The sequence below is a fragment of the Melanostigma gelatinosum genome, assembly GCF_949748355.1.
Source record: "Melanostigma gelatinosum genome assembly, chromosome: 22".
In the NCBI taxonomy this organism is placed as follows: domain Eukaryota; kingdom Metazoa; phylum Chordata; class Actinopteri; order Perciformes; family Zoarcidae; genus Melanostigma; species Melanostigma gelatinosum.
In genome coordinates, this window is record NC_136655.1 from 3495855 (window position 1) to 3513024 (window position 17170).

The following is a 17170-nucleotide window of genomic DNA, read 5'->3' on the forward strand; positions in this document are numbered from 1 at the left end:
CGTCATCGTCAGTTTAAAAATTCAAAACAATTGCTTTATTCTCGTGGACGTGTGTTCGCCGGCGACTACTACAACATTAGAGGTTTGCACCTTTGAATTAACATTGCCTGTGATTTGATGTAGCCATAAACATATTATACTCTTAGTTATATTCACGCATCTTGTGGGCGCTGACAAAGATTTGGGAATAAACAGTAAGTTAAGTTTCCTTTAAGCCACCGGCACCGAGGTCAACGAATCTGAAGCTTTTCCTTTCAATGAAAATGGAAGGCTGTTCCATATAATCTGTTAATAAATGACTTTTTATGTTTAAAAAAAGTTGAATTTAAATGTTTTTTTTCATCTGTGTTTTTTTCAACATTATTTTTGTTTATTAACCAGATTTTCCTTTACTGTTGTTTAGGGGGGAATGGAGGCTTTCGGAGATCGTCTAAAAGTGATGGTTAAACTCTTCAGGCGAGAGTGCCACAGGGTTTTACCGTCTGAGAGGACCGCCATTCATGGAGCTGATGGCATGCTAATGTTGCTGCAGCTGGCCATGGCAGAAGTCAGCAAGCAGGTAACAGCTTTTATTCAAACTTTATTCATCCCTTCTGAACAATTTGTGTATGCGAACGCTCAGGAAACAGTCAAATATTACACATAATGTCAAAAAGTACATTTATCTGTACACAAAGCAAACCGACCACTTGTACTGTGGCCTCTGATGAATCCCTTTTTTGGGGAATTCTTCAGTATTGAGCTTTGTGAGTGATCTCTGCGCTCTGCTATTCATTTGAGAGCTGAGTCTAACATCACCTTGCCAGGGAATGTAAACCAACAAATAAAATAAAAAGTAAAAAATACTTTCGATGGAAGAGTAATAAAACAATGGGATTGTTCTCTGGCTTCCCGCTGTAAGTTATCCAGCGACCCCAAAAACAAAGCGAAACAAACACATTTTACATCATCTTCATCATCATCGTGGCATAATTCAATTGAACCATCAGGCTGACTGTCATCACGTCTATAACTGATGCCATTAACACAGATTTCCGGCCGAGAGCGCTCATGGCCCGTTGTCGGAGAAGGTCTTTTCTGCTTTTGAACTGATTGGTTCCAGGCCGTCGGTAATTATGGCTGCTGCTTTCACTGTTTTCTCTCTTCCTGTGGCAGCACGCTGGAGAGTTCAAAGTGGCTCTGAGTGATGTCCTGATGGCCTGGAAACACTTACTGCTAGACAAACTTCACCTGCCACCCCCCGACTTTGCACGCTTGGAGAACTATGATCTCATCCTGGAGGCATACGAATCCTCCCTGAAACGCTCCAACACCGTGGACCTGGTTGATATCCTCTCCATGTACGACCAGCTGAGGCTAGCGGACTCGGACCCAGGGGAACCCGTGAGCCCGGTGAGCAGGAGCCGGTTGAAATCAGACTGATGATCTAATAAGGCCAATCAATGCGTCGCTCTAATTACTTGTTTCATTCTTTTGCAAAGATCCAGCTCTTTGAGTTTTTATCAGGAAACATGGAGGTGTCAGAGTTGCCAGACTCTTCAGTCCCATCAACACCGTCTAGTAAAAGCAGACCCTGCAGCTCACAGGTAGGTCCAGTCCTGCTTTCACACACTTAATAAAAAGGTGCAACTTATTCCATAAACCACCATGAGAAACCCCTCTTTCCACTTTGCCCTCTACCCTCATCTAAAGTTTTCTTTCAGGAAAATAAAATGCTTTTTCTCCTGCTGGCAATAATCCACGCATTTACTTTCCCAGTCTTCAGCGTACTTAATTTCTCTCTGGGATCCATCCTGCTCTTATTGACGGGAACTCTATATCATATCTCTTCGATTTAAGAGCGCAATGTGAATTAAATTACCAGGCAGATGTTTAAAACAACACAGTGTGGGGCTGGACAAGTGCTTCTGTTGCAGAGTCTCTTTCCTCCACTCTTCTCTGTCACTTGTGAATTTATGAGTTTATTTTAGTGGAGGCTTGCTGCTGCATTACCAGCGAGAGTGATGTCATTTTTGGAGGTTAATATGCGTTGTCAGCTGCTGTTTTTAGGGGTTTCACTCCAGCAGTAAAGCTACTGTCTGTTTTTGGCAGTTTATAAACACAACCTGGACTTGCCAAAAGCTTTACTAAAGGAATAGTTTGACTTTTAGGGAAATGCATAGATTCACTTTCTGGTGACTTGGATGAGAAATCCTATTCCACTCTCATGTCTGTCAGTAGCTTAGTTTAGCTTGGATTATATTCCCTTTTGGGCGGAGTAAGGCTAGTTTTTTGAGCCGGTGTCCAGTCTTTGTGCTAAGCTAAGCTAACCACGTACAGCTTCATATTTAGCTGATATGGGCATGGTATCAAATTCCTCACCTAACACTCCGAAATAATGCAAATAAGCATTTTCTGATGTTACATGTAATAATGTTTAATCTGTTCGTTATCTTCAGGTGAAAATGGCAGTGAGAAGGGTTTTCTGCTCCTATCTGAATCTGCTGGTGAACGCCAAGAACGACATGGCCCTGGCGCTGACCCTTGATGTCCCCAGTCGCGCTCTTGGACGACAGGCATTTACCGACGTAAAGCATGCTGCACATAACAACAACACCTCTCTTTTCTTGGTAAGAAACATCCACACTCAGCATGTGCTCGGGCTTTACCGATGACGTATTCACACGTTGCCTCACGAGAAAAACCAAACCGATGACGGCAAAATTGGAGTGATCCTCTCTGGCACAACATTTGGGTGTCTTTCATGCTTTTGCAGGCTGTGACATCTTTTGTGAGGGCCATCCAGCTCGGAGGGAAGGGCTACGCTCCAACTGAGTCCCACCCACTGAGGAAACATGTCAAAGGCCTGTCTGACTTTGTCCAGTTTCTAGACAACCTGGAAGAAATACTGGGAGAGATCCCTGACCCAAGGTACACAATGCAGCCTAATCCAGGCTTCCCCTCGCTCCCTGTCTTACTGGTTCTCTTGAGGTCATGCCTCCTCTCTTGTGACAGAATCGGCTGTAAACGTAGTCCATTTAGGACTGAACTACAAATTCTTGCTCTATTCTTGATTTGCTTGCGGCCCTGGTGGTCCTACGGTACTTTGAAAGACCGGAACAGGTTATACGCTTAGCTTAGCACAAAGTCCGGAACCTGGGTGGAAACAGTTAGGTAAAAAAATTCTGCCTTCCAGCTCCTCCAAAGCTCACTAATTTACACGTTATATTGTTTGTTTAAAAGCATTGCTGCAAAATGCTGGCTTTACTTTGCCGTCGTCTAATAATCAGACACACAGATTCAATTTCCAGATAAATCACCCTGAGCTGATTGTGGGAACACGGAGGTTCCAAGAAGAGTTGCGAGTGCGTCGGTATCTGGCAGCGACTGAGGTCAAACACACTAAAACTCGTGATTCATGACTGTGTTGGGTTTTCTTTCAATTGCTTCACTTCTTCCTGCAGTTCAAGTTCATGTTAAATTACTTATTTTTTTCTCTCCGGTGTGGTCAATTAAATTCTCATGAATTGAATATAATCTTCTCAGCTCTGTGGGGGGGGGGGGTGCTGCTGCTGAGAGTAATAGCATGTGCACTGGAATCACACCTGTGATCGTTAAATCCACCTGTCCCCCCTCGCCATTATTTCCTTCAAATCCCTGTAATGGCCTCTCATCTACGCTTCTCGTGATAACAATTTTGGATTGCTAAAGCATGTTCATCTTTGCCACATCAAAGCCCATCTTTGTTAAATAACGTGTTCCCTGTTTCCTTCTTTGATGAATTATCATCAACCCTCGAGCTCCACAGATCATTCCCCAATCACCGGCTCAGATTGTTTTGGATGTCAAAGCATTTGGCACCACAACAGAAGCGGTTATCAGACAGGATTTAGCCGGTCAATCATGTGGAGGGTGGAGCTCTTTTTCTTTTCTTTTTTAAGTGAATCTGTTGAAGGCACCCTTTGTAGCCGTCCCAGTAGCGACATTCGCTCCTCTCGCCAGAGCCATAACAACACATTGCGATGTTTGTGCAGCAGTGGATTCGACTCCCGCTGCTCTGCGGAGGGTTTTCAGTTCATGCGGGGCTGATGAGAGCGCTCCATGTCTGACGAGACACTGATGAACTCGGCCAACATGTGTCTTTCAACAGGCAGTGCCGTTGCGCTCTCAGCGGAGGACTGTATTTCCGCACACAAACACCTTCTATGGAGAGTTCAGGGCCCCTTGTTCAACGAACATCTGTTTTCCCAAATGATTCTGTTCCTGAGCCCCGGGTCAGGGCTGGACCACCTCCTCTTCCCACCTTACTGCGATCTCCTCGAGCACGCTTTAGTGCAGCTCAAACTTACAGAAGTGATATGTTGCTATGATTGTTGGACATGCAGCGCAGAGCACGGAGCGAAAAATCCCCGAAAACGATAAAAAAAAAGAGGAAAATCCTGGAGTTTTGTCTGCTGACAGTCGGTGAGCGGCGTGCCGGTGCCCGGGGCGACTCGAACGGGGATTTGGAGAACGTTCTCTGCTTCACAACTGTTAACATTGGCAAAGCTGCGTTACAGTGAAATAAAGCTCAACTGGATGCTAACACCGAAACAGTTACTCTGAGCCCTTAAAGTCGGTGTCCAATTCATTGAAAGTGAAGCTGCAGTATATCTCTTGAAGACATTCAGACTGAGGCCTGGCTTTTCTGCGCTTTGCATGTTATAAGAGAGTTATTCATGTTGGCAAATATTGGCTGAACTCTTGAACTATTAATTCCAACCAGATGAAAACCTGGACGTGTGTTCTGCAGAAGAGTCTGTAGCTGGTTACCTACGTCACGGTCATTGAGACTGTCGTGTTGTTTGATTCTCAGTGTGTGCGGCGCCCGGCTGGTGAGCGCCATCAGGGCGGCGCTGGTGAAGGGACGCAGCAGTGGAGATGCGGTGTACGCTGCAGCCGAGGAGACGACAAGGGAGCTGCAGGAGAGGATCTGCCAGCTACACCAGATCCAGAAACAGACTGCGAATGGAAGCGGGACTGGGATAAGCCCCGCCAGGGTAATGCATAACCTCCGCTCTCCAGCCAGGCGGCTGCACTCTTGGCTTCCATACGTTCATGAGAAAACCCACTTCATCTTTCTGACAGTGCCCTGATTGTTGTTGTTGTTGCGTTGCTCTGCAGCCAAAGGCGTACGCAGTCAATCACTGCACTGCGTTCGGAGGTCGGGACACTGTGAAGGTGCTGATGGCTCTGCTGGATGAGGAGGCGCTGACTCCGCCGTGTCGGAACAAGGCAGCCCTGCTGTCTGAGGACCAGCCCGTCCTCAGTGGAGCGCAGGGGACATGCGTCCTCAGCCTGTTCAGGTTGGCACTGTGCAAACTGTGATTTTTCATATTTCTATTAGGGAGCATACACCGTGTTCTTAAGTTGTCATTGGTTTGTGGGCTGCCATCACAGTAGCTCCGCCCTAAAGCATCCCCTGCTTTATGGTCTGTGTGACTCTAAATGGACCATAATGTACTAAATGAACATCATGCTGTACTGAAGAAGACTTGAAACTAGAGATTGAGACATGAACTCATGTTTACAATGTTTACTGAGGTAATAAATCAAGAGAGAAGTAGAGTCATTTTCTCATAGACTTCTATACAATCTGACTTGTTTTAGCCAGTAGCTCAGTCAGTCCACCACTTTGGTAAGTTAATATTTCACTATGAAAAAAGTCAGACTTTTGAATTAGATTTGACTATTTTCACTACTGCGGGATTGAGTCAGAGTGGGAAAGCCCCTAAAACAGCAGTCAGACCAACATGAGACTCTCCACTAAAACCATATGGAGGAAAATCCTCCCACATCACACTGGAACAATTTCTCCGGTCAAACATCTGAAATAAAAATAATAATCTTTAAAAAGAAATGGCCACTGGCTGTGTTCGGGGGAACCTACATTATGTCGGGGGTGCATGACATCGAATGGCTGATATCCAATTTGTTGCAAAAGCCGAACATCAGCTCAGTCTGAGTGAAACCATCTTTATTCATGTCGAGAATATGATCACGTAAAGCTGCAATAAAGGGAGAACAGCAGAGGGTGCGACCGTTTAACCTTCTTGCTTTTCTCATTTATAAACCTCTCGTCTTTGCCTCTGGTTGTGGCTCGGCCCTCAGATCCCCTGAAGTGTCCACAGGATGTTCTCCAGAACCTCTAAAGAAGCGAGTCCAGAGCCGACTCGACCTGCTCAAACCCAAGGTAACGTGGGCCCCTTCACCCAAGAGCCCCAAAACCAAACCATCAGTTACTTCAAATTGAATCAGATGTACAAACATTGAAAATAATGTCTTTACATCCTGTAATTTCTCCCTGGTATTATATTATTTATTTGCTTAGCTGAAGCTCACATCTTAACTGACTTCCACCGTTCCCGTTTGCACAGCTGTGTTTTAGCTTTTAGTGTTGGTTTGAGGGCACCGTTCAAATCCATGGCATGAAACGACTTATTCGTGTGGGATTCAAACCATGAACCAGTCCTGATGATGAGTTATCCTATTGTCGGGGCTCGGGTCAATTTGCTCGCAGTGGCGCAATATAACGCACTGTGTCTCGGATATCAATATCTCTTCCTTCCTGGCTGTGAGCTCAACTGCTCTCTTTGTTCCTTTATGTGTTTCTGGGGTAAGTGTGACAAAAAGGTTTTGAGTGTACCGACTTTACTGTTTGTGTGCTTTTTGTTGTTGAAGTTGAATCTGTATTGAGTGAAGAGGATTATTTAATCAGACTCTTGATTTACATACACTCAGCGGTGGAAAGTAACTTAGCACATTTACTTAAGTGCCATTTGTTGTTGCTACTACTTGATACAGTCCAGGTAATTAGGGAACATTGTCGACGTTACAAAGTTTGTCCACCAGAGAGCACAGATGCATCTTGGCCACAAATGTTTTAAAAGGGAAACTTGTTTGCATAAAGTTGTATAAAGCCTTTTGTGGCTGCAGCAGGAGCTGCAAGAAGGCCGATAAATTGCCTCAAGTGATGTCACTCGAGTCGACGTCTGAAGACTAAAAGTTGACGGAAAAACTTCTGTTGGCGTAGAGCTAAAAATCTGTGAGTTTACCAAAACTCTGCAGCTACGCTGCTCCTCTCACAGCGCGACTAGCGCAAGACACCGCAATCTCCGCCCAATCTGTCAGTGGTTGGGTTGCATTGTGGGTAATGTAGGCACCGGGGTTTGACGAGGAAGAATTAAGCGCGGAATAAAAAAAAGGCGACGTCTTTGTTTCTGTTGCATCGATATTTTTATTTTATTTTTTTGACTGCACAGGAGTGCAACACTAAATCAGTTAAATTACTTTTTAAAAGATTGATATCATTAACGAACTACCAAATATCAACATAAGTATCGACCTCAGAAAACTAGTATTGACCGACGTACTAATCCATCTGTTTTATTCATCCAGTTCTATAATATTACTCTGAAAGCGGTCGTTCTGCACCAGGAGGATTCGCTTAATATCATCCATTGTGCTGATGATACTTTTACACATTTTGAAAGCAGAACTTTTCGTTGAGTGTTTTCACAGTGTGACACTGCAAACCTTGAAGAGGACTTCTTCCACCACTTGCAACCACACAATTGCAGAGTCACCCAAAAAGCACTGACAGACCAGCTTCAGATTGTAAAGGCAGGACTGCTCTTTTAAACACGAAGCAGCTCCGCTGTGTGAACTCCTTTTGAACATGTATGCTAAACACATTTTGTGAAATGGCCCCTTTATTTGATTGCGCTAGCAGATGTCATTTTAGCTCCCCACAATCTGGCTGCCTTCCTGTTTGAGTGCGCTGTAATGGTCCCTGGGCAGCTCACCGCTTCCTGAACTCGGCGAGCGGAAGCTTTCTGCATCAATTTCACTTTGAAGATGCCATATCAGTCGCGTAATTCGACTGGCAAGGGAAACGTGAAAGGTTATTGTTTCCTGTTGTCTGCCGAATGACTTTATGACGTCAACTGGCACACACACAGATGGACTGATTTGGGACGTTTCCAAGTCTTTGTCTCGGTGCCACAAACGCAGACATAACTCTGAAACGATTTTGTCTCTTCTGTGACGTCGGTAATGACGTTTGTGAAAAGATGCATCGACTTCATTTATTGTCTCTGGGGGTGATCATATAAATGGGGGCAGCTGCTCTCACTTCTATTTACCTGTGCGTGGAGACACAAAGCTGCAGGATTTGCTTGCACCTGTTTTTGGAAGTACTGTCAGGAATGTCTGGGTCAGGTGTCTCCGGGTCGGGCGGCGTGCAGAGGGTATTTCCGGACAGCCGTCTTCGGAGGAATGAGGGCTGTCTGACCCCGCGGTGCCATGTTGCGCTCCCACGTGTTGTAATTGGATTAGATGTTACCCGTCAGTCATAGTTTGGCCGTGTTCACTCTTCCGTCCCCTCCCGTTGTTTCACGGGCGGTTCAGATATGTTTTATTAGCATGCAACCAGGGCAGCATACATTTTCAGCTCCATTGTTGAAGTGTGCCTAGTTCTTCGGGTTGCTGTTGTTTTAGATGCTCTTTTAAGAAGTTATTTTGAAAAGCACAAAGGCTTTGATCCCTTTGTGCTTTACGGACCCACCCAGCTTTGCTCGCTGTATTTCTTTCCTCCCTACCTAGGCCCTCTGGCCTGAAGGGCGAAATCCTTGGATTGTGATAATCCCAAGCAGGCGTAGATCAAACAGATGTTGGAAAGCTGTGGATCTGTGTGCCCCGGGGGCCAGGATCGTAGTCTTCAGTCTCATTCACTTTGTTATATCTAGGCTCTCTAATGAGGTGCTGCTCTACTGTCTCAGCCTTGTAATTGTGATTGAAGAAAACTGTTGCTCTTGTTTAAAGTTGGACTAATGATTTGTCAACCTCCATCGATGATAAGGCGGCCTAAATAATGCTTTGCGAATTAAAGCAGAGAAGATTGATTTGAAACGCGACTAATAATGCCTCCCTCTTTCTCGTTTGATTTTAGGCGTGAAAAATAAACGTCTTGTGACATTTTGTGGTCCCTCCTCTCGTCTTGAGAGCACTTGAAATTCCAAAGAGAGACGATGTAAAACCCAGAAAGTGTGTTTTCGATGTGTTGATCCGACTATTTCAGTCTCGATATTACTACCTGGACTTTTGGTGTCGAGCGATACTGAAAACCGGTTCCCATACTAGTGTTGAGTTAATACGCTGTAGGCCTCACTGTGTGAGGGAGATGTGTAAGGCAACATCAGGCCTGACTTAAACGTTGCTTTACCAACAAAATGCAACAAATAGATTGAAATGCATTTATGTTATTATTATTGAAATAATAAATCCTGTCCCAGCAACTTGGTAAATAAATCTTTCAAAATTAACAGGATGAAAAATTGAAGTCTAAATCTTTTAAAAGTAGCAGCAAATTGGTCAAAACTTAAACAGGAATTCTCCAAAATATAATATATATGAACTGAATTTAATAGATCGACCCCATAGTCACCAATTCCCCGATCCAGCTATTTCAATGCATCCTTACCAGGAATCTTGGCCACTTGGTCTTTAGTCAGTGATACTGAAACTGTTTTTTAGTGAAATGTCTTGGAAACTCAAGCATTCTTATATTCATGGTTCCTTGAGGATGAATCATTTGGCCCCTATCTTTTCATGAGGTTGACGTTTGTAATTATTTTCAGTGAATCTTTCCATGGCTACAAACAAAGCCCTGGGCCAGCTGCCTGGAGTCATTGATACTGATCATCAACCGTGTCACGATGTAATATCCGCTGGATTAAAGTCGTTGTTTTCTCCTGTTCATTCCAGGCCAAAGACAGAGGAATTCGATCCCAGTTTGCGTGCACGTACAAAGATGAAGAAATGCCACTCAACCGTGTGCTGGAGTTCCCCAGCAGCAGCCAGGTCCCTACCTGTGTGCATCCAGCACCCAAACACCAAACCATCCCAGCTGTGGAGGAGACGACCACAGGTACACATTCAACCCTCGGTTTTTTGTGCTTTTCTGCATGTAGCGAAAAGCTCAAAATGTCAACAAGCGGTGCAGCGTTCTCTCTTTGCTGGGTTGGATTTCTTGTTTCCTCTGACGCCACACAGCTGGATTGAGGCCCAGGCACACCTTCTCAGCTCCAGCCTTGAACCCTTCGCGGCCCCTGCCCTGGGACTGGAACTTACCATCTGCCATTAAACCAATCCCCATTCTATAAAACCTGCTCACACCCACATCTGTAGTAAAAACCCCAAACACTCACTCACACAGTCTTTTTGCCCATTTCCCCTTCTGTCTTTTGTTCCGTGGGAATTCAGGCTCGGCTCCATCGGGTTACATGACAAATGTTAAATTTCAGCTTCATAGAATAAACACAGCCTGCTTCGAACAGCAGCTGACGTCAGCAATTTCGTCACACCATTTTTCCCTTTTCCCCTCCCCCTTACCAGGTGGTCACAGTTGCTTTTGCTTTGTTTCAGTCTTTCCAGCCAAGTCTACCTCTGAATGCCCGAATAAGGAGCAGAGTGGCGTGCAGCGGGGGGCTGCTCTCGGGCCAAGAAGTGGAAATGTCCAAAACGGAGATGCGGGCTCCGGCAATAGAAAGAGAACTGTCACTCAGGCGCAGCGAAAGGGCAACAAGAGGAAGCAGGTGGATTCTGACCAACACGGAGGCTCGGAGAACGAGCCTCCGGAGAAGAAGCGGCTCACTTGTGTCTCGGTCAAAATGCCTGGCAAGAATGTCGGCAAGGCCTCGAGTAAGAAGAAGCTGATAGCTGGACAGGGGAAGCTAACCAGCTTCTTCAGAGTCTAATGGTCGTTTGCACCAGTCATTTCCTTTAATCAACACCTTTTGGGATACGCTGTACGCTACATATGAAGCTAAAAGCTTCTTGGATTAGCTTATTCTCACATCAAGCACAGCTAAACAGCTAGCCTGGCTCTGCTTAACAATATATAAAAAGTGAATTAGTACAACTTTAAAAGGTGTTTAAGAGCAGATTTGTTTTAAACTTTGGACAGAGCCAGGGAAACAGTTGCTATGCTAAACTAAGCTATCTGGCTAGCAGTAGCATTTAGCATACATTCATTTTTATTGCATAGATTAAACGTGAATACATCTGATAACCGATCATTGGGACATTCGATCAGCACACTTATTCTATCAAGACAAGTCCGACTTGAAATGTATTGAATCGCTAGCTGTATAGTTTATCTATTGTAAATATGATGCCCTTTTCAATTTGAATAAACTTTTATTTTGTTTTACATGTTTGTGATCTCTCATTTTCAACAAGGAAATGCATTTCAGTGTAACACACACATTATGGGCCTTTTTACAATTTGTAAATAATGATGACGTACGTCGGCAGTTTGGCAACTGAAGTACGGCAGACTGCAATTGCTTGTCAAGCTTTGCAGGGGCATTAACCAGCAAAGACGGCTAATGCAACCTAAACAAATGGACTTTCCAGGTCTGTATGCTATTAGTAAGTGGGTACAATGCTTTAGCTAGTGGCCTAATATATAGTGGCCAGACATATACATGTATTTAGGGTAGAAACCTAGCGTGTAATGTTACACCAGTGAGCAATTAAGGGCACACAAGTCACTAGATGCTTACAACTATACATACAGAATGTAAAATACTGTGACATAGACTCAGGATCTAAACTGGGCGCCAACAACCCAACATGTAACTACCGGACATTTTGAAGCTGCTAACGGTTTTAATTGAATGTTTAAAGCGTGCTAATCGTCTGGGTGGCTGGGGCGAAACGACACTTCCGTTAACACGCGCACACATTTCTTGATGTCTGCTGTAAAAGGGTCCGTAAGGAAGAATTCTTTTGCAGCACATTCGGGGCTGGATGGCAGGGAAACATCTACACCTGCCAGCAGGGTCGGTACACTCTTCCTATCATGCACCGCAACACTAGGAGGAAAGAGAGTGAAGAATACATGCATTCATGAATATCAAGTAGTTTCATATCACAATACACTTTATTGGTTGGGTATGTTTATTTATATTAGAGAGGATACTCAACATTTTTTGGGGTTTGCATACTTACTGTCGATGTCGGTGTTTCTGCGTTCAATTCTGAAACTGTGCTCAGCCGGAGTGTAGCTCAAGCGTCGGTCTGTGAGCAGAGGAAGGCTCCGGCTGGCAGCCCGGTTCAGCCCACGGATACTGTGTCCTCTCAGCCCCACGTCCTGCAACACAGTATTGATCGGTGATTCCATGTGACACCATGAGACCACACAACTTTCCATACGGCACGAACTGAACTCTGGATCGTCCGCTTTCAAACATCTTTTCACTTGCAGCACAGGTGTTGGATCCGTCTTTACCAGCTGATCCAAGCCACAGGAACCCCAAATGGAAGAAATGTGTTTCCCCGCTTTTACGATCTCACAGTGGCCCGTTTTTCTTCCACCTTCGGTTCACCCAGATGGCTTTGTTCTCTCCAACATGGCCGCCTGTTTCCCATTACCGCAGAGATAACCACCATGTTCATGACACACAGGAGACGCAACCGCCAGATAAACTCAACGCATCGCAGCCAAATGTTTGAGTGAGCACAGATACATCATCATTCTTCCCACTGTGGTTCCAATAAATCTTTATGGGCTTGTGATCATATGACCTTTCAGCTAATAGTATTTCCCGGTTTTCCAGCGCTGCTGTGAAAGTTTTCAGATGTGTATCAAATATTGACTTAGCAGTCGACACAAGGACGGTGACCAATTGAAAAGGGTCAAACGTTCAGCCGCAGGATGGAGATAATGTGCTCTTTGTTGTTGTTGAACGATGGTTAACTGCGGTTGTTTATGGGAAGAGATCTCATACAATGAATAGTTATGGTGCATGACTGTTATTGGCAGAGTTCAACGACTGCAAACTGAGAATCACCGATATAGTACATTTATTTGGGATAACGTAACTAAGAGTAGTCCAAACAGCTGGTAACTTTAGATTGGATCAATATGTTGTTGAGCTCACTACTTTAAAGGGTTGCTTCCCCCAAATAACAAAAGAAAAAAAGTGCCCTGGGTGATACACACCACTAATCAGCAAATGATTTATTCATAAAGATATTTAAACAAACTTTGAAAACAACAATTGCAACGTGACACTTACTGAGACGATGATGATTTTCGGGCTCCCGTCTTCATCCCCCATGTCGTTGTCCAGCACGAGGTTTCGTCTATACGCGAGGGGGACCACAGCGGGCTCAGTCATGGGCTCACCCCCCAGGAAGAAGCCATCTTGCTCCGGTACGCCGTCTTCTACTTTAGATGCAGGCATGGCGACGGTGACCGAGTGGCTGCTCAGAGAAGAGAAGAGCACCAGAGTATACAGGACAGAGTACACGATCATGACGTCTGTAATAGCTCGGCCGTCTTTGACTGATCTTCTCTCACCTAGCGAGTGTTGTGACGGTGTTTTCACCCGTCTTATATATTCAGTGAGAGGAGCATTTTGAACCTAGAACTGTTCAATGTAAGAAAGCGTCATGTCTCCTGCATGGCTGCCCACAGCAGGTCAAAAGGGCGGGAATTAATTGTGACTCTTTTGCTTCAAAATCCACACGCTGAAATGAACCCAGCAGGCGAGCGGACAGAGACCGGCTGCGTCGCATGAAAGACGGCCGTAACAAAAGGTCAGCATGAACTGGTGACACTAATACGACCCACAACATCATGAGTCATGATGGGAAATCCACTTATTCGTTGTCATGCTGAGAAGAGTAAACACGCGAACACGCTTGTGATGGTGAACGTGTAACATTACACCCGCTTAACATCGGCATGTTAGCGTGCTGGCGTTAGCGTTGAGCTTAAAGCACTGCTGTGGCAGCCCGTCACCAGGTGTAGATGTACGTTTTTTCAAACCAGACACGTTGAATGACGACATAATGTCGTCCTGTTGCCTTAACCCAACCAATCGTTACACAACGTTGACAACGTGGCATTGTGTGTTTCTGCAAACGTGATCGGAGGCTGATATAAAACACATTCATGAAATGTATTTTTTGTAAAAGAAATGTTGACATTCAAACAATGCTGTATCGAAGAATAGACTTCACTGTGAAGTCCCCCATTGGTTTGTGGACTACCGTTTTGGAGTCTTGTGTTTGGCATTTTGCCTGTCGCCATCGTGAATTTTGCCCGTTGCCGTTTTGGCTTTTTGCAACCAGAATTTATACAAGAGGGTGGAGCGAAGTACAACCTCACGCTGACTAAGACATTTTTCAGTGACCAAAGAGGTTATAATGTGCTGTCATGACCTGAAGAAAGTGTTAAAGTTGTAAGATAAAAACACGGACAACTTCCAGAACGGACAACGCAGAGTAAGCGACATGTCAATCACAAAGTATTGCTGTATTGAAGAAGACTTGAAACTACAGATTGAGACCATAAACTCAAGTTTACAATGTTTACTGAGGTAATAAATAAGTGAGAAGTAGACTCATATTCTCATAGACTTCTATACAACCAGAGGAGTCGCCCCCTGATGGCCAGAAGAAATAATGCAAGTTAAGGGCACTTCTGCATTGGCTTCACTTTTCAGAAAACGGAGGATGCCATCAGAACGAGTCCTGTGGTTGGCAGAAACCAAACACTACAATGTCACCATTTATTCTTCCAATTGATATCAGACATGATGTGTTTATTGTTGAGCTTTGAGATGCTAAGAAAGCAAATAAACCTTTTTTTCGCCCCAAATGTCTTACTATTCATTTGAAGGAGAATTTGATCTGCCACAGCTCTGTGATCAAGCCTTGATCGTCAAGAACCCACACCATCATCAGCTGAGGATAAAAGGCGGAGGCAAGCATAAACCAAAGGGCCTTCATGTTGACATAGCTCTTCTCGGCTCAAAAGGCTTTATTAACATCACAGAAGCCGTGGCGCAGGAGATGGAGAGCCGGGACATGAATAATAGCTATTGAACTCAGCTGAAGTGATTTAACTTGGAGCGGTCAGCCTTGATTTTGTAAGTATTATTGTTGGAGGGCGAGGACTTCTACTGAAGGACTGAACTTGTCCACAGGGGCACAGCCGTTCCAGCAGAAGCACAACTGAACTTGTGAGCTTCATGCTCTGTTGTCGTAACCTTTCTTGCTCTCGCTGTCTTTCTGATGATCTCTCCTTCCCCTTTTTTTCCATATTTCTGTCTGCATTAATGCGCTCACATGGACAGTAGACAACCTGCAAACCGATGCCACCTGATCCGAAGCTTCAATGAACTCTGAGCTGTGGTGACGGTCTTTTTCTGGTAACTGTGATTTCTTTCCTCCTGATCTGAATTTCTAAGAAATCATTACCATAATTCTCTAATAAAGAACATTAGCAAAAAAAAGCCAACAGTCAAATAATCTTATGAGGACCAGATGTGATTCTGTGGGTATCCATGAACATTATTTACGAAATCTTTACGTTTCCACAACACAGCTCGTCATATCTTCAACCGATGCCAGTACAGTTTATTCCATACCGACGGTGCTGTCGCTGATTTCTGTTTGGTTTTGCTTTGTTGTATGCGTTCGTAATTGCATCCAGATTTGGTTTCGGCCTCACGCATGGTTTGAATTTTGAAGCTGAGGGAGCTGCGGAGTACTTTTTTTCATCACCTGTCAGCTGCAGTATTTCAATCACACCGCTCACAGCTTTGTGCATGAAGAGGCCTCAGAAGTCTGCGCCCTATGACATCAGAAGCATTGTTTTATAATCCCCCGGGGGCCAACACATTATTACAATCATGTATTATCACTCTGCCTTTCATCACGACACTCGTCTTCTAATGGAAGGAAATAAAAGTGTCGCAGCAGAGGGAGGGATGGGCTCGATGCTTGCATGATATCTGCATGTTTGTGCTGCAGTCTTGAGGGCGGCATGCTGCATAAATGCGGGTGCAAACCCACCACATTTCAGGCAGTTTTTTTTGTTTTTTTGTTGTTGTTGCCCAGAGAACAGACCATAGTTTCCTGGAACAATGCAGCTGATGAGAGTCTCTCCAAGGAAAATAAGGCTCTGACATCATGGGTTCTTAAAGCACACAGCTGAGCCAACACTCTCTCCCGCTATAATCAAGCCTCAGTGAATTTCCACTGTCGACTGAAACTGAGAAAGAGGGAGAATCTCCTCCAATGGTTTGGGCTTTTTTTTTCGAACACATGCTTTAATCCGACTGCTAACATTCCCGTTGTAGTTAAGCTCGCGGTGCACTTGTTGGGCTCCTGTGTCTCTATTTCCGTTTGCATCTGGCCTTGGCTTATGGCAAAAATAAGATGTGACACAAAGCTATTTGTGTATTTTTCATGATCAACTCATCGCTAACCAAGATGCTGGCCTTCGGATACGAGAATATTTGGGATTAGTGACAACGAATGCTGAGTTGACAACAGAAGGAGCAGAAGTTAAAGCCAGATAAGTGAAATCCTGTGCGTCCTACTGGAAAAAATAAATGAATGGCTGAAGACTGATGAAGCCTTACAGCCACTTTTCCTGTACAACCAGTAGAATAAGTAAAAATTGGTGAGTGTAGTTAAAAAAAAAGAAGAAAAAAAAGACCACGAGGTCATTCAAAAGACAATTGTGTGCTTAAAATGAGGAGTTGAAGAGTGTGGAGAGATTGTGTTTCAGGGCTCGGTCCAAAGCCTGTGTCCTCAGATGCCCTGGGTTGTGAGTGCACGCAGATCAATGGGAAAGGGATTGTGTTCTTTCCAGAAACATCCTCTTGAGGTTGTTCAAACATCTTTGTGTTGCACTCCATATAATCCAAAGTTAGCACATGAAAGAGGATAAACAGAGCATTTTTAAGACATCCTGGCTTTTGTGTGTTTTAGAATAATAACAGCATGATATTGTACGTCTGTATTCACTTTGATAATTGGCTTATTTGTGATGGCTTGGTTACCTGCCACTGCCCAGGCATCTCTGCGCACAATTTCTCTCGGATTTATTTGAACTCTAAATCTTGCAAGCTTGCAGCCGGCAATTGGACCACAATCGATTGTGTATTAGTCATAGAGACGGATGAAATAACATCCAGGATGGCCGCGATGACCGGGACCTCGCCGACCTCCCTGCTGCTCACGTTTCAATCTCTGGCGTTTGCTGCACGTCGGCCAGAGAAACAATATATATCCTGGTTTGATTGTTGTACCACATACATCCGTTTAAAAAAAAAAAAAGTGCTGA

The 17170-nt window shown here is 44.5% G+C and overlaps 2 protein-coding genes across 3 annotated transcripts; one reads left to right on the forward strand and one right to left on the reverse strand.

The window, feature by feature from the left end:
- The first annotated feature begins 37 nt into the window (after nucleotides 1-37).
- On the forward strand, nucleotides 38-11187 carry parpbp (PARP1 binding protein). 2 transcript variants are annotated; one of them, XM_079294987.1, is made up of 11 exons: nucleotides 38-82; nucleotides 404-559; nucleotides 1156-1392; nucleotides 1482-1586; nucleotides 2439-2609; nucleotides 2756-2910; nucleotides 4835-5018; nucleotides 5143-5324; nucleotides 6130-6211; nucleotides 9784-9946; nucleotides 10444-11187. In XM_079294987.1, exons 2-11 carry the CDS (start codon nucleotides 410-412, stop codon nucleotides 10773-10775), a joined length of 1761 nt encoding a protein of 586 aa, XP_079151113.1. In that variant the 5' UTR covers nucleotides 38-82; nucleotides 404-409; the 3' UTR covers nucleotides 10776-11187. The 2 variants fall into 2 exon arrangements, with proteins under 2 accessions (XP_079151113.1, XP_079151112.1); XM_079294986.1 differs by lacking the exon at nucleotides 38-82 and adding an exon at nucleotides 91-194.
- A 660-nt stretch (nucleotides 11188-11847) lies between these two features.
- Nucleotides 11848-13343, reverse strand: pmch (pro-melanin-concentrating hormone; the record flags this gene model as incomplete). The annotated part of the gene is made up of 3 exons (XM_079294850.1): nucleotides 11848-11897; nucleotides 12034-12175; nucleotides 13104-13343. The coding sequence occupies 3 exons, from the start codon at nucleotides 13341-13343 to the stop codon at nucleotides 11848-11850; spliced, it is 432 nt and encodes a 143-aa protein (XP_079150976.1).
- Between the last annotated feature and the right edge of the window lie 3827 nt (nucleotides 13344-17170).

Excerpts from the sequence above, each read along its gene's own strand:
- parpbp (XM_079294987.1), top strand. The coding sequence starts at position 410 with ATGGAGGCTTTCGGAGATCGTCTAAAAGTGATGGTTAAACTCTTCAGG. Across the intron at positions 1,587-2,438 it reads GCAGACCCTGCAGCTCACAG|GTGAAAATGGCAGTGAGAAG; the intron begins GTAGGTCCAGTC and ends CGTTATCTTCAG. Across the intron at positions 2,911-4,834 it reads GGAGAGATCCCTGACCCAAG|TGTGTGCGGCGCCCGGCTGG; the intron begins GTACACAATGCA and ends TTTGATTCTCAG.